Genomic DNA, 25,448 nt, shown 5'->3' with positions numbered 1-25,448 from the left:
CGCAGGCAAGCCCGGGTGGTTTTGCGATTTTTTAAGCGAATTCTCATGCTCTTAAGTGTCCCTTTCCGAAACAGCCTTAGGCGAGTCGGGAGGGACACTGTTAAGATGTCATGAAAGTGAACGCAAACTCACCAGAGAATCGAACACTTTCGACCCATACTTCTGGGAATTTTCATCCAGAATCCCGAACAGGGTGTCCAGGGTGTCTTGCAGAAACTGTGAGGCAGGGAAGAAGGAAATCCCCCCGTCAATTGGGGGCTGCCCTTCCCCTCCGACTGGCCCCGTCCCGGGGGCCCCGAGAGGGACAGGGGCCGCGTGTACCTTGACAATCTCGGAGCCGTCGATCTCCTTTAACTTCGAGAGGCAGCCTGGGATCTTGTCGGGGTGTGTCCTCCACTTCAGAAGGTCGAGCATGTCGCCTTCGAACAGAACAGAAATTCACGTCTCACCCGAGGGCATGTGTCCGCGGGCTGTGGCTGGCTGGCTGGCTGTGCCCCGCCGGGCTGAGAACCCAAGGCAGCAAGCCAGGCCGGCTCAGCCCTGCACCCACAACCTCCAGGGCGGGAGACTGGCCCCCAAACGTGCTCCAGGTTTGGGAAATGCTTGATCGTCAACACAGCTCCTTATTTAGGGACCATCACGACCCACTGACTGATTAAGTCTGGGACAACGTGGCATCTCTGAACGTGAGTTTCCCCAAAATAAAGGGTGCTGCTGGTTTTAAAACATACATCTCCAGAAATACGCTGGAAGGGGAGAAGCCGAAACGGAGATAAGCCCGAGAGACCCGTCCCCCAGGCCCTGCGCAGAGAAACAGAGATTGGCCCGCGGAACACAGAGGCGTCTGCAAAGGGTCCGTGTTGACCGGGCACGTTGCGCCCGATGCCCACGAGGAGGCATCGTCTCCCGCCACCGACGCCGCTCGGCGCCTCCGAGAGAGACCAGCAGCTCCGAGCACTGCGTTTCGAGGCGCGATGCCTTCCTGCGAGTGACTCTCCTCAACACGAGGCAGGACTCGTCCACGCGGACTTCGGGGTGCGCGCCACACGCGTTACGTGGCGGCGGGGAAGAGCCCAGGCGTGTTTGTTTACTCCCCGCATCACAGACGTGGCTTTCAGGACCGTCCGCCCAGCAGATCACCTTGCTTTGTTAATCATCACTTCCTGAGCATCCCCGCCACAGACAGGAACCTGGACCCAAAGCCGTGTCCGCCTGATGAACACAAACCAGCTTTGCCCCACAGCTGCAGCGGCCGAGTTTATGGAGCCAGCCAACCAGAGGGAGGAAGGCGGCGGCATGCTCTCTCTCTCATTTTATTCTCTCTCATTTTTTCAAAATATATGTTTATTGATTTCAGAGAGGAAGGGAGAGGGAGAGATAGAAACAGGAGACAGAATCAATGCTGGGCTGCCCCACGCATGTGCCCTGACCCGGAATAGAACCGTGACCTCCTGGTTCATAGGTCAATGCTCAACCACTGAGCCACGCTGCTCGGGCTCACTCTCTTTTTCTCAAGCAGGTGGTTCTGAGGGTTGATGGGAGAGCCGTGTACGTGGGCTCCAATACTGGGTCATTCTGAGGCCCTCGCATGACATGCATCGTACAGGCCCTGGGTCAGGACGGTCTCCGTTTCACTGGGCGTCCCCCACAGGGGGGTGGAGCTCTCCTCCGGCACCGGAACTGCAGGCGGGTGACCGACGGTGCCCACCAAACCCCCGCCCGTACGCAGCCCTTCGCCCCGAGAGGCGGGACGCTACCGTTCTGGGTGAGCTTCGTGGAGCAGAGGAACGACGTGATCCAAAAAGACTCCTTCGTGGTCTTGGCGGCGGGGTTGCTAGTCCCCAGGAGCAGGCCCTTGGAGAAGGGGAGCTTGAGGTAGCGGGTCGGGTCCTGAAGGTTCGTGTTTTCCTCGCACTGTTCGAAAACAGAAATAAAGGGGGGGGGATGAGGGGGGGCCTCCTGAGAATTACCGAGCACCGTTTCCGGGTCTGGTGTGTATGACCCAGAGACACTCCAAACAGAATCACGAAGAGGTTCTGGCTTTGCAGTGACATGCAGCAGAGGTGTGTAAAAGGAACGAGGCTCGGGTTCGGGCCGGGACCGACTGGGGTGGAACCCCAGCTCTGTCACTTCCCCCACGAGGGGCTGTCCACGTTCCTTACCCCGTGGGACTTCCCTGCCCGTCTCTAAGCCCCGGCTGTGGTCATGAGAAGCGGAGCAGAGGGAGCTGTGCGTGTGCCGGAGCCTTGCAGGTGCTCAAGCCATCTGATGGGCCAGCACCGAATTGTGGGGAAAGGCTCCAGTTCTTTCAGCAGCTCACCCGAGGCAGCTTTAAACAACTCCGTCCTTAGAGAACGGCGACAGGAGGGGACGGTATTTCGGGGGAATCTGACAGTCCCACACCTGAGGGGGCTCCCTCCCTCCCAGAAAACGCCGCTAACAAACATAAGAACTGCAGATCTAAAAACAGGCCGTTTCACGTTCCTCACGTAACTCTCCCTTTAGGCAAGCGTCGTCATTTCGTGTAAACCCGGCGGGAACGTGGCAGAGGAAATGGACATCCGGGATGCCGTGGAGCCGCCCACATCCTCCTCCTGCGCGAGGAGCGGGCCCTGGGCGCGGGGGACGGGGACGGGCTGCCGTCGCACCCACGTGGGCGTGCCGAGGGCAACACCCCCTCCACGGCGCGCGCCTCCCCCAGACGCTGCCCATCTGTCTCCCAGCCTGTCCTTCCGCCTTCCCGGAGGCTTTCGGCACGCTCTTAACTCACACAGCACCGGGATGCTGGGGTTTTTTTTTTTTACATGTTTTTATTGATTTCAGAGAGGAAGGGACAGGGAGAGAGAGACAGAAACATCTATGAGAGAGAACCATGGATCAGCTGCCTCCTGCATGCCCCCTACTGGGGGTCGAACCTGCAACCTGGGCATGCACCCTGAGCGGGAATCACATCGGTGACCTCTTGGTGCAACCACTGAGCCACAGCAGCGGGGCTGAGCCAGCTCATCGTGAAGCTCACAGGAACGACACTGCCTGGAGTTGACAGACGGTTGTGTGACCCCAGTTCCACCCAGTTCCACCCTAAACCATCGGTGGTTCCATGTGGACCCCGGCCTCCTGGAGGACACGGGGGCCTGTCCCGCCAGCCCCCGCTCGCCTTACCTTGTGCACGATGAGCTCGTGCGTGCCGTCTGGGAGCGTCCTGCCGTCCTCCTGCATCAGGGGGATGAAAGAGAACCCGAACAGCTTCTTCTCGCCTTTCTCCTTCGCTGTGGGGAAACAGAGATGGCGACGGCTCACCGGCTCAGGCAAGCACCTGCTGACCCCGGGGCGGAGACCCCGGCGCGGAGAAGGCGCGGACCAAGGTATCTAGCCCGCACTCGGCCGCGCCCTTGGCATCAATGGAGCTCTGTCTGCAGCGGCCCCTCCACCCCCGTTCCTGCCCCTTCGGCAGCGATTTCCACTCCTTGACGAACTTGCTTCCTGGGGCTCATTACCTGAAGTGACAGGTATTCTTTTTTAATTTGTGTATCGCCCCTTTCTTTTTGTTTTTTAATTTAAAGGATTTTTTAAAATATATTTTATTGATTTCTTACAGAGAGGAAGAGAGAGGGACAGAGTTAGAAACATCGATGAGAGAGAAACATCGATCAGCTGCCTCCTGCTCACCCCCTACTGGGTATGTGCCCGCAACCAAGGTATATGCCCTTGACCGGAATCGAACCTGGGACCCTTCAGTCCGCAGACTGACGCTCTGTCCACTGAGCCAAACCGGTTAGGGCTTGCCCCTTTCTTATCACATCCCACCCCCCACTTGGGGATGTAGGCTCCACGGAGGGCAGGTTTCTTCTCTGTTTTGTTTTACTCTAAGCTTGGTGTCTCCAAGAGTGAGTGCCAGGACCGTAGGAGGTCCTCAAGAAACACACGTGACTGCACGCATGAGCTAAAGCGTGTGAAACGCAGTGTTTCACTTGCTCCTCATGGAAAGGGGTCTCTAGCCCGGCCGGCGTGGCTCGGTGGTTGAGCATCAACCTCTGAACTAGGAGGTCACAGTTGGATTCCCGGTCAGGGCACAGGCCCGGGTTGCCGCCTCCTGGGGACCTGTCAGCCACGCTGGAAGCCACGGGAAGGCGGTGACAGCGGCAGGGCTTGCTGCGGGCAGGTCTGGAAGCTGGGAGGAGGGCCAGGGGTTCTCAGGTGCCTCACTGAGCATCACAACGGCTGAGGACAAGGACCACGGGGCACGAGGCCCACAGAGGACAAGGACCACGGGGCACGAGGCCCACAGAGGACAAGGCCCACAGAGGACAAGGCCAAGGCCCACGGGGCACGAGGCCCACGGAGCACGAGGCCCACAGAGGACGAGGACCACAGAGGACGAGGCCCACGGGGCACGAGGACCAGGAGCATGAGGCCCATGGAGCACCCCGTCCCCCAAGGACAAGTCGGTGACATCCCATTGGCAGCTTGAAGCGGCCACAGTGGGAGGATCGACCCCACGGCAGCCATCAGACACTGCCCTCCGGGCGCCCTCACCCACTCCTCCCCACGACACCCGACACAACCGAGCCGAGGCAGGGACTCACTGGAGCAATGCCGGAACTCAAAGCGGACGTGCGCGCCCCTGAACTTGTCCACGGGGATGGGGAGCTTCAGCAGCTCGGCCCAGCGCGGGCTGTTGTTGTGGTACAGCACGAAGGAGTGGTACTCGCTGGCCGGGGGCTCCCCGGAGCCGAAGGAGATGAAGTCCTGGCGGAGAACAGGGCGTTACAGGCAGCTCCGTGGAGACTGGGGTGAAGGCAGCCGGGCGATGGCCTCGTGGGACCTGCCCGCTCCCCACACACACTCGGGTCACGGGCTGGGCTCCTGTGCGCTGGCTTCACGCCGAGGCTGCGAGGCTGGTCTCCCAGGGCCCCGGGCACGGGTGGGTCTCGGTGACGTGGGCGAGGCGGGCAAGGGCACGGCCAGTGTGAAGGTCGAGTCCACGGCAGAGAGCTCGCCCCCCACTCCCTGGGCCGCTCAGGGGCCCTGGGCTCACACAGAACCCCTTCCACAGAGGAACCCGGGCCATCTCCCCCCTACTCACACCCCAGGCTCCACGCCTTCCTTCGGTCAAAATGAACACACACAGGAGAGAGGTGTGAGGGTTTTGTGTTTACCAATGGCCAAAAGGAAGCATTTGTCTCCGAAACTATGGCAGGTGAAGGGGCAAATACGAAATGGCTTTAAAATGCCGGACTTACAGAACGACGGCTAGGAGGAAATGGCAGGCACGGTTAACTAAACAATTAAACTGTAAAAGCCCTTTGGCCTTTCCACGTTCCTTTCTGAACGGCCTTTAATGATTTAAAAACTCCCCAGGGGCAGAGAAGAGAAGGAAGATTGAAAAGACCGTGAGTCAGAAACGAACTGATCTCGCTCCCGAGGAGTCCGAGGCAATGACACGGAGCTGTCCCGCCCCAAACCCCAGCTCACCTTCAGGGTCTGGCCGCCGCTCTCCACCACGAACATGGTCACCTCCACGTTCCTGGCCACGCTCTTGCCGCCTTTCTCGAACTCGCCCCGCTCCACCGTGATGTATAGGTCGTTCCTCATCTCCCCTGGGGGGGGGGGGGGGAGGAAAGCCGTCTCACACCTGCTCGGAAGGGTCATGAAGGGCTCCGGAGGAGCTCCCGTCCATGACGGGCAGGGCTCCCCACGCACATGTTCTGCTTATTCTCTTAGGAAAGAACGGGCGCCCCCCCTCCCACGCCCCGGCAGGCCGCCTCCACAGGCCGCGTGCACAGCAACGAGCGTGTGCGTCCAGGAGGGGCCCCTGGGGTGGAGGAGGAAGGCGTTGTCCGATGTCCCCATTCCCCAGTATTTCCCTCGCGTCATCTGTGAGGTGCGGCGACAAAATGACAAGAGGCCCGTCTGACACTTTATAACACACGCGTGTGCTGTAACCTGTGCTCATCGCGCATCACCGGAAGGCCGTCTCCTGCGGTCACCATATACGGATTTTGTTGGTTTGTTAACCCTCAACGGAGGATATTTTCTCCACTGAGTTTGAGAGAGAACGGAAGGGAGAGAAACATCGATGCGAGAGAGACTCACTGATGGATTGCCTTCCACACACGCTCCGACCTGGACTGGGGATTGAACTTGCAACCCAGGTACGTGCCCTTGACCAGGGTCAAACCCCAGGCCCTTCCGTCTGTGGGCCTGCGCTCTAACCACTGAGCGCCCTGGATAGGGCCGTCACCGTATATTTGCCCCCTTTACCTCACCCTCTCTACCCCCGACCCCCCTGATAAACACCACTCTGTTGCGTCTGTGAGTTAGCCTGTTGCTTTTCGAGTTATATCCTATACATAAGTGAAACCTGACGTATTTCAGCTGGCATAATACTCTCAAGACTCATCCGTGCTGTCACAAATGGCCGTATTTCCTCAGGAAGGCTGAAGTGGGGTGGTGGGTACGGGGCTCTGTCTCGCAGGCGTGCGGTGCTCTCACACAGACCAGCGTGGGGAGGCGATGAGCTGGGAATTCCAGAAGAAAAGCAACCTGCATTCATTCAGCACTTTTAAAATCACATGAGAGCCCTGGCCGGTGTGGCTCAGTGGGTAGAGCGTCAGCCTGTGTACTGAGGGGTCCCAGGTTCGATTCCGGCCAAGGGCATATACCTTGGTTGCGGGCACATCCCCAGTAGGGGGCGTGCAGGAGGCAGCTGATCCATGTTTCTCTCTCATTGATGTTTCTAGCTCTCTATCCCTCTCCCTTCCTCTCTGTAAAAAAATCAACAAAATATATTTTTTAAAATTACATTAGAATCCTTCGAAAGGCTTCTGTTTTTAATCAACTCCATTGTTTTTACAAGTTTCGTAAATTTTACAAGTTTGTGAGATTTTTGCAACCCAGTTCTTTTAATTACCATGTATATTAATCACTACACCCATCCACCATTTTTACTGCTATTTCTTTGACCAATTTCACTATAAAAAAATGAATACTGCCCTAGCTGGTTTGGCTCAGTGAATAGAGGGTCGGCCTGCAGACTGAAGGGTCCTGGGTTCGATTCTGGTCAAGGGCATATGTCTGGGTTGTGGGCTCGATCCCCAGTGGGGGGCGGGGGCATGCAGGAGGCAGCCAATCGATGTGTCTCCCTCACATCAATGCTTCTCTCTCTCTCTCTTTTCTCTCTCTCTCTCTCTCTCTCTCTCCTCCCTCTCCCTCCCCTCCACTCTCTCTAACAACCAATGGAAAAATATCCTCGGGTGGAATTAATACACAAACAAAGAAACAACCCCTCACACGTGGGCACTGCAGACTTGGGAGGTCAGACCCGGGACAGCGGGAACCCCGCCGGTATAATCAGTGTGGGGAGGGACGGGGGTGAGCCTGACTCCCCAGAAAGTTCCTGTCCATCATCAGAGCCGGACCCACACGCCTGAGCAGGCACGTCCCAGACAGTGACTCAGGCTAGAGTGTCACGTGGCTTCACATTTTTCCGCCGCTCACGATCCTGCCCTGACCCGCAGCTGGCTGCATTTTCCGGTAAATGTGTTTTTTATATCAGATCTGCCCATCCAGTTGCTTCCCAGGGGGATGACATATTTCCTTTGTGTTAAAGAGGAAATACCAGGTCTTTGTAGCCCAGAAGGAAAAGGTAGCGGAATTACCCGCCACCAAGTTACCCGCTCCGGACACAGCGTTTTTCGGCCACAGGCACGGGGTGCGGGGCTGGCCCGGCGCAGGGCCAGGTCAGAGGCTCCGGCTATTCTCCCGGCCTCCGGGGGCGAGTCCCACCGGGAGGCCACAGGACGCGGCGCACAGTGCGGTCGGTCTCGGCTCCAGGTCAGGGCCCTGCTCACAGCGACCTCTCAGAGCAACTGCCCCTCACGCTGTGACATGTGGTTTCGACTGTGACTGAGACGAACTGCTTTCTACAAACCCCGTGGGCTTGCAGCCTCTTCCACCTTTTTCTTGGTGGTGGAGGGGCTGTGGAGTTCTGAGAAAATACTACCACTTGGCATCTGCTTTAAGAGTGTGAATCTCGCCCTGGCTGGTGTGGCTCAGTGGACAAAGCATCGGCTTGCGGACTGAAGGGTCCCGGGTTCAATTCTGGTCAAGGGCACATTCCCGGGTTGCGGGCTCGATCCCCAGTAGGGGGCGTGCAGGAAGTAGCCGATCAACGATTCTCTCTCATCATTGATGCTTCTATCTCTCCCTCTCCCTTCCTCTCTGAAATCAATAAAAGTATCCTATATAATGAAAGCCTAATATGCTAAGTTTCCAGTGTCTGTTCAACTAATCGAAGTGTAATATACTAATGATATGCTAACCGCTCAACCACTCACTATGACATGCACTGACTACCAGGGGGCAGATGCTCCAATCAGTAGGTTAGCTAGCTGCTGGAGTCCGGCCAATTGTGACTGAGCAAGGAGCGGGCCTAAGCCATCAGTCAGACATCCCCGAGAGCTCCCAGACTGCGAGAGGGTGCGGGCTGGGCTGAGAGACACCCCCCCCACCCCCCGAGGGCATGAATTTCGTGCACCAGGCCTCTAGTATTTTATAAAAAAAGAGTGTGAATCTCCTTTCCTTCCTCATTTTAAAAATAATTTAAGTGTAGCCGGTATACAATATTATATGGGTTATATTCATTTCAGGTGCATAATATAGCGATTTGACATTTTTGAGACCTTACAATGTGACCACCCCCTAAAAAGAGGACGAACCCCCTTCTCCCCATCTCCTCCACCGAGAAACACTTTTTGGAGTGTGTTTTGGCTACACACACACACACACACACACGTATGTCTGGTGACAAAATCCTCCAAGAAAGGCTAAATGTTGCTCAGTAACTTCTCTAAACCTACAGGGCTTCCTCTCAGCAACCTCACCGACACTTCCCACCCGAGGGGAACATTTTCTGGACACGACCTCCACGTTCCCTCTGATCACAGTCATGAAGACACGCGGCCACGCCTCCCCAGCCACCCATCCTCACATAATCCAAGTGTAGGTACTTTTAAAACACAATTGCTTCTTATCACGCACAGCAGGTCCCTGAGTCACGTCCTTTCGTTCTAAAACTGATGAGATGCCGCAGAAACTGAACTGTTTCTATCCATCAGTTCGCCTGCGGTAAAACTGGCTTCGTTATGCGTCCTTTTGCCTAGTCGCAGAACCTGCCTACAAGTCACTTGCCGTGCCTCCTCTCCTCCTTCAGCATCGCCACCTGAACGCTTCAAAATCAGAAAACTGACTCAAGGGTCAAACACAGACGCAATCCGTCCATGCGTCACGTGGAGCCGCTCGAGCCACTTACCCGGCATGATGATGTTGGAGAAGCCCAGCTTCCTGGTGATGGACACGCCGTGAGAAAACACCGACGGGTACTCCCTGCGGATCTGCTCGAGGTCTCCGTGCAGCAGCTGCAGGGACACAGCCAAGCCTGAAACAGACGAGGGCGCAGGGTCACAGGCCGAGGCCAGACACCCCCGTGCTTCCCAAGCCCAAAGCAGGGCACCAGGTTCCACTTACTGGTTTTTATTGATGTCAGAGAGGGAAGGGAGAGGGAGAGGGAGAGAGAAACATCAATGATGAGGATCATCGATCGACTGCCTCCTGCATGCCCCCTGCTGGGGATCAAGCCTAAAACCAGGGCATGTGCCCTGACCAGGAATCAAACCCGTCTGACCTCCTGGTTCATAGGTCGACGACGCTCAACCACTGAGCCACACCGGTCGGGGAAGGTACCAGTATTTTAAACAAAGGGTCACTATTTAGACAAAATCAGCAGAATCCCTAGGGATGGTTTCTAGGGCAGACTTTCCAGCCTGAATCCCTGAGGGTCCCCATGTGGAAGGAGGTTCATAGCGACGGAAAACCCGTAGAGGACCCGGAGAAGGGAGGTCTGGCTCCTCGCCCCGGCTTCTGTTCCCAGCGCCCGGAGGAAACACGCATTCCACCTGTCAGTCACCCCGCCCCATCACGGCTTCGGGTACCACCACGCCATCTGCACACACAGACGTAAGAGTGGCGGCGGTCGCGCTGCAATGAAGAGAGAAGACGGATTTCCATGCGCTGGGCGGGCCCTCCCTCTCGCCCTCCTTCTACTGTAGGGTTAGACAGCTCCCAGAGAAGCAGCGTCCCCCGGTTGGTCTGTGTGCGTGTCAACAGAGCAGTTCAGACATCAGGAAATTGGTTTTACAGGAAAGCGTGAGGCTCCGAGAGGCGCCTTTCCCGGCTCCAGATCCCACTTAGAGGCACCTGGCGACCGGAGGGGCGGGAGCGGACAGGGGCCACGCCCACATCGCCACAGCCCCGGGCCTCCCGGGCACGGACCTAACAGCCCCCGGTGTCCGAGCTGCTGTGGGAGTTGAATGAACTCTGGAGGTACTCGGAACTTTAATTAGATCCACGCCCCATGTTCACGCGCCCCTCCCCTCCCTCGCCACCCCGTTTGAGCTGGGTGACTGGCACGTCTGTCCATCTGTCCTCGGAAAGCCGCGGGGCTGGGCGATGGGAGGAAACGGTCCCGATGACCTGCCGGCGACAGCTCACGTGTTCCCATCCCTCCGTCCCAGGAGCGGTTTCTCCCGGACTCACGCTCCCATGACCTCCCCATCATCACTGGTGTTCTACTCTCCCCCACTCCTGTCCTTTGCCGTCAGAATCCTCACCCGCACCGTCCCCATCGCCAGCCTCCCGGGCTGGCCTCTGTGGAAACGCACAGGGACACCCCCTCCCACAGGACATGCCCGGCCGGCCGGGCGCTCTGAGCTCGCCTCCAGGCCGAGGGCCGGTGGGCTGGGCGGCAGCCAGAGGGCCTGTAGCTTCTGCACGTGAGGGACCCTCTCTCTCCCAGGACGTCTCGCCACAGGCTCTGACAGGAACACGGGGAGCGTGACGTGGCATTGCAAAGCAAGGAGAGAGAAGAACCCACGGATAATGAAAAAACACCACGAAGAGATCAAGCTCCTCGGGGCGGGGGCTGGAGGGGAGAAAAGGGACGGGTTCGCATTCTGCTCTCTTGGGGCCCAAACTCCTGTAACCATCAGTGATTTCTTTTTTCCCTTTAATGGAAGCAGAATACCTTACAGAGGATAAGACAATGAGAGAAGAAACGCATTCCGAGCCCACGTGAATGCTGAAGGAGATTAAAGATGGGAAACAGAGAAAACGTATGTTCTAGGGCAGTGGTCGGCAAACTCATTAGTCAACAGAGCCAAACATCAACAGGACAACGATTGAAATTTCTTTTGAGAGCCAAATTTTTTAAACTTAAACTTCTTCTGACGCCACTTCTTCAAAACAGACTCGCCCCGGCCATGGTATTTTGTGGAAGAGCTACACTCAAGGGGCCAAAGAGCCGCATGTGGCTCGCGAGCAGCAGTTTGCCGACCACGGTTCTAGGGAAAGACAGCCATGGAAGCATGAACAGCGAAACACATCCATGTTCTGGCCAGCCAGAGCCATAGAGGTGAGGGTGGAGGGGACAGAGAGGCCGTGTGGGAGACAGACACAGGGGAGCCAGCGGGGTACCGGGGAGCCAGCCGGCACGCGGGAGGCGATGCGGAGGTGACGGAGACGCAGACACCCCCGGAGGGAAGAAGAAGGCCAGGGAGCCGCGTGGCCCTAAAGTCCGATGGTAAGGAGTGTTAGCTTCGCCCCGAAGGCTTAGGAAGGTGGCGATTAAAGCGCCAGCTGCCGTGATCTCATTCGTCCAGCCAGTGACAGGCGTGTGGAGGACAGGAGAAGGTACTGCCGGTTGAAGTGACCCCGTTTCTCCGGAATAAAGAACTCACGGGGAGTCAAGGGCTGGGAAGGGCAGCCGGACCGAGGGCTCGCCCACACGAACCTGGCTCTCCCCAAATCACCATCCCCGTTTCCATTACGGCAGACAAAACACGCACGGCCGTATCCAGGTGAGGCCCTAGAGCAGTGCACACCTGAAACCTGTGTAAGTCTACTAACCAATGTCACCCCAATAAACTCGGTAAGAATTAAGGAAAGCGCACGTATACGTGACTATCAGGCAGCATGGGTCGGCGTGGAACAGGGATGTTAAAATAAAGGGGACACGTTACTGACTGAGGAAAGTTGAAAGTTCAGGAGGACTTTTTGATAAACAGGGATTTCCAACAAGATAAGCTGAAGAATCAGGTGAAAATTTTCATTTCACAAAACAGGTCCGTCTGTCGGGTTTTACAATCCCCGTTTTTCTGGCCGTTAACGGAAGTACCCAAAATAAGATTGCCGAGGGGAGACCGGTCCCCTTCATTAGAAGAAACACCCACTAAACTGGGCTTTTCAACCATCAGCCTAGATGTTTGAGACCCAGCTGTCAGGGTGTGGTCTCTAATTTTAATTCAAGGCCCCGTCACCAGTTAATCAGAGTGTGTAACAGACAGCACGCTTTTCGTGACGCAGCTCGGCTCCTGGGGCCGCACAGGGCAGGCAGGCGTGGGGGCTGTTGCCCCACAGGGTCCATAGCTGGGGGCTCTCATCTCACAGGAAGCGAGGCGAACTCGCTCTGTAAGAGGCGTCCTTTGAAATTCATGAGACTCTGCACTTTCACATAAAAAATGGCAAGCACAGCACGATTTATAAGTAGCTGGCGAAATTAATTTCCGACTAGATCAGCCATTTTGCCACCAACGAACCAAATTACACAGAGCTGGGAATAGCGACAGAAATGCAAAAAAGGGAAAACGCTCATAGACACGCTGACCACGTGTTGCCGTTAGGTGTGCCGTGTACAGCGCACAGGACACAGCGGCGTGGCCCCGTGGCCACGTGAAGGTGCGGCCCACAGCTGCAGAGATGCCCGCAGCACCCAGGCCCCGCCCTGCCCGGGTGGGGGCGGGTGGAGGAGGAGCCCCGGCCCCTGAGCCACCTGAGCCACCTGTCCCAGGATTCGGCCACGCAGCCTGAGCGATGAGCACGGCTGGCGGGCTTCACCTGCTGGGGAGACGCTGCGTCCCTGACGGACAGCGGAGCGGAGGAGAGCTCCATCTCTTGGCCAGACCCCCCGGGGCAGAATTCCCATCATGCTGAGCGGGGCAGGTGGCAGGGGGAAGCGGACTGGGGCACCAGGGCCACCAACTCCCTCTGTTCGTATCAAGCTTCCGTCGTCATTCTGGCCCGGCCGGCGTGGCTCGGTGGTGGAGAGGTGCCCTGTGAACCAGAAGGGCGCGGTTCGATTCCCGGTCAGGGCACAGGCCGGGTGCAGGCTCGGTCCCTGGCTGGGCTGCCTAACAGAGGAGCAGCCAACTGATGTTTCTTTTTCACGTCTGTGTTTCTCTCCCTCTCCCTTCTCCTCTCTCTAAAAATCAACAAAGACCTTTTTTTAAATTAAAAAATAAAGCGAATACACTAGACCAGTGGTTCTCAACCTTCCTGATGCCGCGGCCCTCTGATACAGTTCCTCATGTGGTGGTGACCCCCAACCATAACATTATTTTTGTTGCTACTTCATAACTGTAATTTGCTACTGTTATGAATCGTAATGTAAATATCTGTGTTTTCCGATGGTCTTAGGCTCTACAGCAGGCGTCCTCACACTACGGCCCGCGGGCCACATGCGGGTGTTTTTGCCATTTTGTTTTTTTACTTCAAAATAAGATATGTGCAGTGTGCATAGGAATTTGTTCATAGTTTTTTTTAAACTATAGTCCGGCCCTCCAACCGTCTGAGGGACAGTGAACTGGCCCCTGTTTAAAAAGTTTGAGGACCCCTGGTCCACAGCAACTCTCCACCCACAGGTTGAGAACCACTGCTGTAGAGCCTAAGACCATCAGAAAACACAGATATTTACATTACGATTCATTAACAGTAGCAAAATTACAGTTATGAAGTAGCAACGAAAATAACTTTATGCTTGGGGGTCACCACCACATGAGGAACTGTATTAAAGGGCCGCGGCATCAGGAAGGTTGAGAACCACTGCTCTAGAAGCACATATGTTATCTGGGTCCAACGCCTGGCCGGAGAGAACGCGGGGGCGGGGGGGGGGGGGACATCCTGGCTGCAGGAGGCAGAGAGCCGGGCTCCGGCACGGGGTTCCCACAGGGGGGTCAGGACGGGGTCTCCGGTCAGGAAGCCGGACGTCTGGTCGGGGTGCTGCTGAGGGAGACGGCACCGCTGGGAAGGGACTCCACGGAGCCACAGCCAGCGCACGGGGCCGAGAGCCGAGGGCAGGGTGAGCCAGGCTCCCGGGGAGACAGGAGGGGCAGCCCTGGCGGCCGCCGGAGCAGTGTGTTCCTGACATGATGGGGTGAGCAGAGTACAGAGGAGTCAGGCCTGACACCGGAGGGTGGAGAATGTGTGTATGTATGTGTGCTATGCGTGTATGTGTGATTTGTACATACGTGTGTGTATATACAACTCTTAAAGATTGTAACAATTCAGTAACATTAAATGGCTATATAGAGAGAATACACATATATACACAAAAACTATTTTTAAACCCCTAAATATTTAGATATATGCAAAGGATGAATACATATGTGTGTGTATATAAGTGCACACACACACACAAAGAGAAGAATAAAACAAACATAGTAAAATGTTCGCCCTTGAGAAATTAGAAATCCTTTGCACTATTCTTGCAACATTTGTGCAAGTCAAATTAACTGAAAACAAAGACTTTAAAAGAGCAGTTTCATAATCAGAAAATCCCAAAGGTGAGCCAGAAGGACGCACGCTACATGTCTAGCCGATAGGTGGCGCCAACAAGTACCACTTCCAAAGGTTAGAAAGCAGCTTCTGAAGGCACGGCTGCTCCAGGGACGCAGAATCACACGGTTCCGTCACAGTGATTCAAATGACCACACTGGCATGTGCGGTGAGGCTGCTCAAACCCCCTCCCCCCACCTCACACACACACACACAACAGTCCACGTCTCCCCAAAGCCTGCTCTCAGCTCAGCCAACTAAACACACCACAGCTCTGTGCAAGGAGGCAAAGCACCCTCCTGGCGCGTGGGCTCGGACCCGGCGCCTCCCTCTGCCCTCCGGGGGGGGGGGGGGTGCTGGCAGGGCGGCCTCCACGCACATCCTCTCATGCACAGAAGGCTGGACACCGACCGGACTCGCACACGTGGTCTCTCCTCGTTGTGAGCGACGTGTGCAAAGTACAGGAAACAGGGTTTCATAACCACGGAGACAGGAGGGAAAGATTTCGAAGTTTCTCTCAGGACACGCTGAACCGGAGCCAGTGGTTCTGACACGATTTGTTTCCTGTCACGGGGCTGGAGCGGCCTCGGGCAATCGCCCTGGCTCAGCCGCGCTCTGCATTCCTGCCATTCCCTGGCCGCCCATCCCAGGTGACACTCACAGCCACCATCTGCTCACGAAGCATAACCAGGGTCACCGTCGCAGATAGTTTTAGTTTCAAATTCTTATCATAGTACTTCTGGGTTTTTTTAAAAATATATTTGTATTGATCTCAGAGAGGAAGAGAGAGAGGGAAACATCAATGATGGGAGAGAATCGGGGACCGGCTGCCTCCTGCACACCCCCGCACTGGGGATCAAGCCTGCAACCCGGGCCTGGGCCCTGACCGGGACTCGAACCCTGACCTCCTGGTTCCTAGGCTGACGCTCGACCACCGAGCCACACCGGCCAGGCAGTATGGGATTTCCCACAGGGCAGCGCAGAGCTTAGGAAATTTGAAGTTACTCAACTCAACGGAATCTGACCCAAGAGGCAGGCTAACCCCATGGTGTTTATTTTGGTCTTTAAGACCTCAGTGGGCCACTCGCAATTACCTCCCAGCTTCTAAACACGACGAAGACGGTGGTTAATGGACCTCTGCAGCTTGGATCTCGGGTTGAGAGGGAGAAACCAGTTAACTCGGCGAGTCCCTTTATGTACGAAACACACCGGATCCAACCCCGAGAGCGAGGAGGGCGTGGGCGAAGCATGACGGAAATCGGGGGGTAGAACTTTCTTTCCGAAACTCATTTCCAGTGACTCTCCTCCTCCCTTTTTCAGCACCAACGACCAAAGCACCGCAGGGGGAGCGCAGCGGAAAGCACTGCTTGGGAGCACCTGACGGCTCCGATTCTTTTCCATCAACAATTCCACGTCCACGGAGAAAACAGCGCCAGGCAACGCATCCCACCGCGGGGGGGGGGGGGGGGGGGGGCCTGAACATTCGGCACCCCGTTTCCCACTTCAATTCCGTGTGCGCGGCGCCCCCACTCCCTTTAAGTGACTCATCAGCGAGCCTCCCTTTCAGTAACGGGGCCCAGCGGCGCCCGCACACCTGGCTGGCGGCGCTCCGGCCCCCGCCCGTGGTCCAGGAGGGGAGCGCATCCAGGGCACACAGGACAAGCCCCGCCGAGACGGACGGCAGGAACGCCAGTGGAAGCAGCGAGGGGCTTGGTCTTGTCTTTCTCAGAATGGACAGGGCGGGGCTCTGACAAAGGGGGGACACCCTGATCCAGGACCCCCCTGGGACTGGGGTTTCTTTCCCTCTTTCCAAGATGCCATCCGTGGTTTCCATGTAGTTCAACAGCTCCACGCAGAAAAGGGACCTCCCGGGAATCAGGCTGCGGGAGGCTCACCGGCTGCTCCCACCGGGATTCCGGCAAGAATAAGCGGCGGCTGGTCCGTGAAACAGACCAAGCTCCGCCCGGCCGGCGGGGCTCAGGGGTTGAGCGTCCATCTATGAACCAGGAGGTCACGGTTCGAGTCCCGGTCGGGGCACAGGCCTGGGTTGCGGGCTCGATCCCCAGTAAGGGGCGTGCAGGAGGCAGCCGATCCATGATTCTCTCTCGTCATTGATGGTTCTCTCTCTCTCCCTCTCTCTTCCTCTGAAATCAATAAACATGTTTAAAAAAACAACAGAGTGAGCACCGGGAGGAACTGCCCAGGAAACAGACTCTGCCCCTTCCTTCCTGGAGTTCATGCTATTGCCATCCAGTCTCTAAGCACACGCGTGACCTCAGCTGCGTCCGCCCCCTCCTGGTCCTGCAGGGAGCCTGCCCGCGCCCGCAGCACACCGCGCTCTGGTGGGTTTGGTGGGAACGTCAGGCTGTGTGAGTCACACAAACACGGTTCCTCCCCACCTCCTGGGAGAGGGAGGAGAGAGCTGACCTCACCGCGCACCGCAGCCCGAGCACGGCCGGGCGGGAGCTCTGGGGCGGACGGCTCCGGCCCAACTGACCACCGAGTTCCCATCGCCGTCGCCGTTTCTCTGCGGGTCCGTCTGGCCCAGCAGGGCGGGCGCGGGTGCGAGAGGAAGGGGGTCTGAATGAAATCCTGGCTCTTCTGATGGCCAGGCAAGCTGACTGTCACACAAACACCCTGTCCGTCTCCACAACAACGCGCGGCCCAGTCACCGGGCGTCACCGGATGGAGGGCCCTTCGTGGCAAAGAAAGCACATGACGGCACCGTTTCCGTGGGCTTTCCTTTTGTTGGGTGTGTGTGTGTGTGTATGTGTGTGTGTGTATGTGTGTGTGTTTGTGTATGTGTGTGTATGTGTGTGTGTATGCGTGTGTATGTGTGTGTATGTGTATGTGTGTGTGTGTATGTGTGTGTGTGTATGTATGTGTTTGTGTGTGTGTGTATGTGTTTGTGTTTGTGTGTATGTGTGTATGTGTATATGTGTTTGTGTATGTGTGTGTTTGTGTTTGTGTGTATGTGTGTGTGTGTATGTGTGTATGTGTGTTTGTGTATGTGTGTGTATGTGTGTATGTGTATGTGTGTGTATGTGTGTGTGTGTATGTATGTGTGTGTGTGTTTGTGTGTATGTGTGTGTGTTTGTGCGTGTGTTGTGTTGTGTTTTTTTGCTTCAACATGGGTGTGAAAGGGGGTAGGGTGCTAACAATATTCACCAAGCTTCTGTCTGCTGAGCAGGCTTCAGGGCATGGCTGCCTGTGCCGCACATGGCCATGTGGTCTAGTCTACATGTGTGACTGGGACAAGGCTGTGGACCCGTGGGATGTAGCTTACCAGGCAGTGCCACGTGTCAGGTCCCTCTGAACGAGATGCACACGTTACCTACATGGCACGGCAGCCAACATGGTTCTCCCAAGCCACATGTGACCTGGGCCGTGTGCATGTTCCCGGTATCGCTCTCCCAAGCCGCGTCCGCTCTGGGCCGCGTGCGTTCCCGGTAGAGGACGCCGCCGCAGCCCCGGCAGGGAAGCTGCTTTCCCGCCCTCCCACAGCTCTCGGTGCTCCCGGCCTCTCCCCACAGGGACCGGGGACCGGCCTCTCCCCACAGGGACCGGGGACCGGCCTCTCCCCACAGCTCTCGGTGCTCCCGGCCTCTCCCCACAGGGACCGGGGACCGGCCTCTCCCCACAGCTCTCGGTGCTCCCGGCCTCTCCCCACAGGGACCGGGGACAGTGCATTGCCATCCGGGTTCCAGGGACCAGTCACACGCAGAGGCCAAGGCTGGACGCTACTGAGCAAACACAGGCGCTCTGTCCGCTTCAAGCCCAAACAGAGCCCTTTGTAGAGAGAGGACAGAGCACGCCTCCCCGTCACGGCACAGACGCCGCTGGAGGAGAGGGCTGACTGCGCAATTTTAAAGTTAGGGAGCGGAGAGAGGAAAACAGCAGGCCATTTCCTTCCGGTGCAGACAAATCAATGAGAGCGCCTGAATGAGGGGTCTCGGGAGAGCCAGCCAGCCCCCACACTCACCCCCTGGAGGGGGTCAGCCCCCCACACTCACCCCCTGGAACCAGCCCCCCACACTCACCCGCCTGGAGCCGGTCAGCCCCCCACACTCACCCGCCTGGAGGGGGTCAGCCCCCCACACTCACCCCCTGGAGCGGGTCGGCCCCCACACTCACCCCCTGGATGGGGTCAGCCCCCCACACTCACCCCCTGGGGCGGGTCAGTCCCCCACACTCACCCCCTGGGGCGGGTCAGCCCCCCACACTCACCCGCCTGGAGCAGGTCGGCCCCCACACTCACCCCCTGGGGCGGGTCAGCCCCCACACTCACCCCCTGGAACGGGTCAGCCCCCCACACTCACCCGCCTGGAGCCGGTCAGCCCCCCACACTCACCCGCCTGGAGGGGGTCAGCCCCCCACACTCACCCCCTGGAGCGGGTCGGCCCCCACACTCACCCCCTGGAGCGGGTCGGCCCCCACACTCACCCCCTGGAGGGGATCAGCCCCCACACTCACCCCCTGGAGGGGATCAGCCCCCCACACTCACCCCCTGGAGGGGATCAGCCCCCACACTCACCCCCTGGAGCCAGCCCCCCACACTCACCCCCTGGAGTCAGCCCCCCACACTCACCCCCTGGAACCAGCCCCCCACACTCACCCCCTGGAGCGGGTCAGCCCCCGACACTCACCCGCCTGGAGCGGGTCAGCCCCCCACACTCACCCCCTGGAGAGGGTCAGCCCCCAACACTCACCCGCCTGGAGCCAGCCCCCCACAATCACCCCCTGGAGCGGGTCAGCCCCCCACACTCACCCGCCTGGAGCGGGTCAGCCCCCCACACTCACCCCCTGGAGAGGGTCAGCCCCCCACACTCACCCGCCTGGAGAGGGTCAGCCCCCCACACTCACCCGCCTGGAGCGGGTCAGCCCCCCACACTCACCCGCCTGGAGCGGGTCAGCCCCCCACACTCACCCCCCTGGAGCAGGTCAGCCCCCACACTCACCCCCCTGGAGCCGGTCAGCCCCCCACACTCACCCGCCTGGAGAGGGTCAGCCCCCCACACTCACCCCCTGGAGCGGGTCAGCCCCCCACACTCACCCGCGTTGGAGCCGGTCAGGTTGTAGCGCGCGTTCAGCTTCTTGATGATGTTCTCGTGGATCTGGTGCCACTCGCTCTCCGTGTTGCACCTGGGACATGGCCTCTGTCAGCGTGGGGGCCGGGAGCCGCAGGGACGCCCAGCCCGGCTCTGTCCTCACCACCAGTGCACCCCTCCCGCTCTCTGCAGCTCCCGCAGCCCCTGCAGGTGACGTCCGTCAGCACAGGCACCCCAAGACCGGCAGGCACGCGGTCCGTGTGTGAGTGCCCACCGGCCTCACGCCCTTCCCCGGGGTTCGCTCTGAGCACCCCGCTGTGTACCCCCTTCCCGGGGTCTGCTCTGAGCACCCCGCTGTGTGTCAGCTCTCAATGTCGGAGCCCATGGGGAGGTGCTCACAGTGGGGAGATCCAAAACCAGGTGCATTTTAAAAATCAATTTAGGATGTGGAATAGCCACGGACGTTCTTACTGCTGTGTAAGATAATGTTAGAGTCCTGACCCTACTATCTCAGAATGCAGCCTTATTTGGAAACTAGAGGCCCGGTGCACGAAATTCAAATGGGGGGGGGGGGCTCAGCCGGGCCTGCACCCTCTCGCAATGCAGGACATCCCTCTCGCAATCTGGGACCACTGGCTCCTAACTGCTCACCTGCCTGCCTGCCTGATTGCCCCTAACCACTCGCCTGCCTGCCTGATCACCCCTAACCACTCTGCCTGCCTGCCTGCCTGATCGCCTGCCTGCCTGATCACCCCTAACCACTTACCTGCCTGCCTGCCTGCCTGATCGTCCCTAACCACTCGCCTGCCTGCCTGATCACCCCTAACCACTCTGCCCGCCTGCCTGCCTGATCGCCCCTAAGCACCTCTGCCTCGGCCCCCGCCGCTGCGGCTTCGTCCGGAAGAACATCCGGCTGTCCGGTCTAATTAGCATATTACACTTTTATTATTATAGATTATTGTTATAGATGGTCTTCACACAAGTAACCAAGGTAAAGTGAGGTCCTTAGGCGGGTCCCAGTAGGTCCTGGTTCCCGGGTTCTGCCCTGCGCCCTCCCCCCCCCCCCCCTCACCCACGGGCAGCCTCTTACATGTACACTTTCAGGATGAGGTCGTCCTTGGTCTCCCCGGTCAGCAGGTCGGCGATGCTGAGGACCGCGCAGCCAAAGGGGCGCCGGTACTGGACGCTGCAGGCGTTCTTCTTCTCTCCCGCCCCCATCCGACCTGCCCCACGGAAGCAGACACGGGAGGAAGTCACGGCCGGGCCTCGCGAGGCACACACACCATCATCATGTCATTGGCCACGGGAAGGACACGGGTTTGAGGCGACAGGAGATGCCGCCTCAGCCCGGGACCCTCCTCCGCAACGACCTAGCCGAGACCTCGAGCACGCCGCTCACTCTGGGCGCCCCGGCCACCGAGGAAACCTGAGGACCGGGCCGGTCCCACACCTGGACGCCTCCCCCCCCCCGCCCCCGAGGTCCCGCGAAGGCACCCAGGAGGCCCGGGGCCGTCAGGCAGGAAAGTGCCTCTTCCAGGACTCGTGCCTGGGTTGTGGATTCGATCCCCGGCCCAGCTGGGGCGCAGGCAGGAGGCAACTGATCCATGTGTCTCTCTCACATCCATGCCTCTCTCTCTCCCCCCTCTTCCCTCCTCCCTTCCCCTCTCTTTAAAAAAAAAAAAAAAAAACAATGAAAAAAATATCCTCACTCCTCGGGTGAGGATTAAAAAAAAAGATGAACACGAAATTGTTGAATCAAATATGGTCAGGGAGCCCCGTGAAACAGGAACAACAAACTCCGCGAGCATTAGTGGCGAGAAGAGAGTGCCGGTGAGCGGGCCGCACGGGCGTGGAGAGGCCAGGGAGCGAGCGCCCCCCCCCACCCCCGTTCTGGGATTCTCGGGCGCAGCTCCGGCTCTGACGTCTCTCCGATTCAGGCAGCGGGCAAGTCACAAGGACAGAGACCTCGCCTTCCCCGTGAGCTCCCGCCGACAGGGCCACACCTACCGATGCGGATGATGTGCACCGTGATGTAGATGTCCCTGCGGAGCTCGCTGCTGCCCAGATCCTGCCAAAAACAGAGCCCAGTTACGGTAGAACTCGTCCGTTGGGGGGGGCCGTGAGAGGGGCCGGCACATCACTCCCGCAAAAACCAGACGAAACGGAGCTGCCGCCCGACCAGCAATTCCACTGGTGGGTATTTACCCAAGAAAATAAAAACGCGAATTTAAGAAGAGACATGCACCCCCGTGCTCCCTGCGGGATCAGCAGGGAGAACCCAGCAGCCTCGGTGTGGTGAGCAGGTGGCACAGAGGGCGGCGTGGCTCACGAGCACAGTGCTGAGTGTCAGCAAGAGGAAGGAGGGAAATCGCGCCAGCCGCAACACGGCTGGGCCTGGCGTGCATGGCGCTGAGTGAAACACCAGTAAGTCAGAGAACACACGCTGCACGGCCTCAGGGGTTTGTGGGTCCAAACGAAGAACAATTAATACACAAAACGAAGCAGAAACAGACCCACAGACGGAGAATGATGGCTACCAGTGGGGGGGTGGGGGATGGAAATAAAAACAAACCAACAATAACTGGCTCACAAGGCCACTAGCGCCCACACACACAGCTTTAAAGATTTTAGAGGGCGGCATAAAGAAATGAGAGCTGTGCTTCACAGCGTTATGACTGGTGACTTTTAAAGATTTACTGAGCTTTCTGGAGTACCTTTCTAAATGAAGTCATGTGTTTATTCCCCCAAAAGATCAACAGAGATATTTTTAATGGCATTTTTGTAGCAGGAGCAAATAGTTCAAATCCTGTTCTAAAAGTCCTATAGTGGCCCAGCTGGTGTGGCTCAGTGGTTGAGCGTTAACCTATGAACCAGGAGGTCACGGTTTGATTCCCGGGTTGCAGGCTCTCGATCCCCAGTAGGGGGCGTGCAGGAGGCAGCCGATCTATGATTCTCTCTCAGCATTGATGTTTCTATCTCTCTCCTTCTCCCTTCCTCTCTGAAATCAATAAAAATATATTTTTTAAAAATAAAAATACTGTAGTGGACTTTCCTGAAGGTTTACTGACGGCACATGGGAGTTAAAGGGAAAGCCGCTCTCACGTCAACCTCTCCCTCACTCATTCTCATATCGAGTCGCGCTGCCTAGCAAACACCAGCGAGCTACCACCCTGCACCCGGCGGGAGTGTGACCGGCTCCAGCGCCCGCGAGGAACGCGGGGGCGACCGTGTCCGAGTCCCGGGCACCCCTGGCCTTTGCGTGTCGTTCACAAAGTTTAAGCAAACCCCCGGCACCCGCTCACAGGGATCCACGTCCCCTCGTGACACGCAGCGCCACGGGGAGGGCGCGGCCCACTCACCACGAAGAGAGAGCAGTGCCGCTCGGGCTTGTCGGGGGCCTTGGGCAGCCCGTTCCGGTTCAGCCGCAGGAAGAACCGCTCGCTGCAAGAGAGGAAGGTCAGCGTCTCAGAGGCTGTCTAGTCGCTCGGACGGACGGGGCGCCTTCCGCCGGGTGCTCCTCCTCCCCGGCCGGGCTCCACGCCCATTCGATCACGCGTGTGACATCGAAGCTTTTCTAGAACACGCAAGCGCCCCCGAGACAGCCATCCCTGGCTTCACTTCGGACAAAACCGGCGAAGCAGCAGCCGCAGAGCCGAGGATGGAAACGTACGTGCGGACAAAACCGACGTTTAACATGACAGAAGCGTGCGCCTGAATCTTACACGACGCTATTCACCGGTGCCACCCAATTCCTTCCATAAAAATTGTAATAAACTTCTGAAAGAAGAGAACAGGGTTCCACGCCAGGTGCTGTCCTCGGGAGCAGGGTCAAACCCAGAGGACAGGTGGCCGCTGACGGCGGCGCGGAGGCTGGGCGTGGCGGGCACAGCCGGGGTGGGCGGTGAATGGGTCTCCCCGCTGCCCTTTCCTGCGGCTCCAGGGAGAGGCCTGGCGCTCTTTCACCGCGAGAGAAAACGCATTAATCTTTCAAGGTTAAGCTATGCTAAGAGGAAATGCTCAAAAATGCATCCTGGGGTGAGTGAACCGCACTTTAGAAATCATTCAATTTGGTAATACTATTTTGGTGGGAACTGACCATTTGATGGGCACTCTGCTAAGGACTTCACTTGGACTAAGTCATTTTATCCTCACGATGCCTTTATGAAATTGGCACATTATACCCATTTCACAGACAGAAAAACCGAGGCTACTGACCAGTCTTGTGCTAAACCACAGAGCTGCTGCGTGGCTGAGTAGGGAAGTCTATTCCATACATTCATACAAAACCCTCCCCTTCATTTGAATGCTCTAAGGGGAATTCTTTCTCTGCTCTAGGGAAATACTGAGCAAATATTTCCAGAACATTGAGATACGGGAGAAGCCGCTCACCCCCACGGACCCCATCAAGCCCGTCCCGGAGTCCAGGGTGCCTGCCCCAGGAAGATGAAAGGAGTGGGCACTGTGACTGAGCAGGTATCAAAGCAGTCCCTGGTTTTAGAGGTTCCTGGGTGTTTCTTCAATGAAACACACCCCGAGAACTGACTTGGAAAGTGGACTATTTTATAAACAAAGGAAGACTCCAAAACTGTTTAAGAACCTGGACTCGGCCAGTCAGAGCTCCTGGCCTAGGACAGGTATTGGGTTTTGCTTTCTCATCATCAGCACTTACTCAGAGATATTTATGGATCACATTTTACCCCAAGCACAGGGACCTTTCCCCTCCCCTAATCACACAGAATGCTCTACTCTGGGGTGTGTGTGTGTGTGTGTGTGTGTTGCGTGCTCCTCTTAATGCCCACTGAAACACTGGAACCACATTTTAGAACATCCTCTGACAGGTGCGTCTAAAACGACAAAGCGGTCAGGTTAGCACACAAAGGTCCACAGGGCATGCTTCACCAGCACCGGAGCTTCCGTGCTGATGCGAAACACGCGCCCATATCCGCAAACTGCATCCACATCCCGGGAACCCAGAAAGCAGCCCCGGCTCTGCACTATTCTCAGCCCTCGAGTCTAGACGGAATCCCGAGGATGCGAGTCCTACACCGTCTCAGGTCCCGGGTCCCAGGATGTGACCTACACCGTCTCAGGTCCCGGGTCCCAGGATGTGACCTACACCATCTCAGGTCCCGGGTCCCAGGATGTGACCTACACCGTCTCAGGTCCCGGGTCCCAGGATGCGAGTCCTACACCATCTCAGGTCCCGGGTTTGTGAGTCCTACACCCTCTCAGGTCCCGGGTCCCAGGTTTGTGAGTCCTACACCGTCTCAGGTCCCGGGTCCCAGGTTTGTGAGTCCTACACCGTCTCAGGTCCCGGGTCCCAGGATGCGAGTCCTACACCATCTCAGGTCCCGGGTCCCGGGACGGGTTTTCCCGCCTTTGTCTCTCCCGTTTAGTGTCGATTTGTGCAGGGGGAGAGGTTTCCTAAGTCACTGGTCCATCTCCTCCCACAGCGGAGACAGTAGATTCTGAACCTGCTACCAATGTTGTGTCCACGTCTCAGAAACGCTGTCCCTCCTGCAAACACCTTATTCCGGGGACACAGTCTACCGTCAAGAAGTAGAAAGTGCGTTACTAACAGCTCCTGCTGAACACAGATTAACTCACCAAAGAGTTTACAGCTATCAGTGCATGAAAAATAAACTTCATGCATATGTCCTAAACCTTTTTTTTTTTTTTTACCAGAAAAGAAATACTCCAGGATTCCTTTGTGTGTGTAAAACAATGTATGTG

At 57.4% G+C, this 25,448-nt stretch overlaps 1 protein-coding gene across 1 annotated transcript in view; it reads right to left on the bottom strand.

The window, feature by feature from the left end:
* The window catches only part of DOCK4 (dedicator of cytokinesis 4), a 209,823-nt gene that overhangs the window by 61,118 nt on the left and 123,257 nt on the right, over positions 1 to 25,448 (bottom strand). The window contains exons 9-19 of the mRNA XM_054726251.1: positions 23,075 to 23,156; positions 21,723 to 21,783; positions 20,806 to 20,938; positions 19,721 to 19,809; positions 9,314 to 9,439; positions 5,476 to 5,600; positions 4,587 to 4,749; positions 3,163 to 3,269; positions 1,758 to 1,914; positions 322 to 419; positions 133 to 216 (exon numbers count right to left, since the gene is read on the bottom strand). Of these exons, the coding sequence (XP_054582226.1) occupies positions 133 to 216; positions 322 to 419; positions 1,758 to 1,914; positions 3,163 to 3,269; positions 4,587 to 4,749; positions 5,476 to 5,600; positions 9,314 to 9,439; positions 19,721 to 19,809; positions 20,806 to 20,938; positions 21,723 to 21,783; positions 23,075 to 23,156 (1,225 nt within the window). The remainder of the gene's footprint in view (positions 1 to 132; positions 217 to 321; positions 420 to 1,757; positions 1,915 to 3,162; positions 3,270 to 4,586; positions 4,750 to 5,475; positions 5,601 to 9,313; positions 9,440 to 19,720; positions 19,810 to 20,805; positions 20,939 to 21,722; positions 21,784 to 23,074; positions 23,157 to 25,448) is intronic.

This window comes from Eptesicus fuscus, chromosome 14 (assembly GCF_027574615.1).
Source record: "Eptesicus fuscus isolate TK198812 chromosome 14, DD_ASM_mEF_20220401, whole genome shotgun sequence".
Lineage (NCBI taxonomy): Eukaryota > Metazoa > Chordata > Mammalia > Chiroptera > Vespertilionidae > Eptesicus > Eptesicus fuscus.
The sequence above is the reverse complement of the archived record's forward strand: the minus strand, read 5'-3'. Positions and strand labels throughout refer to the sequence as shown.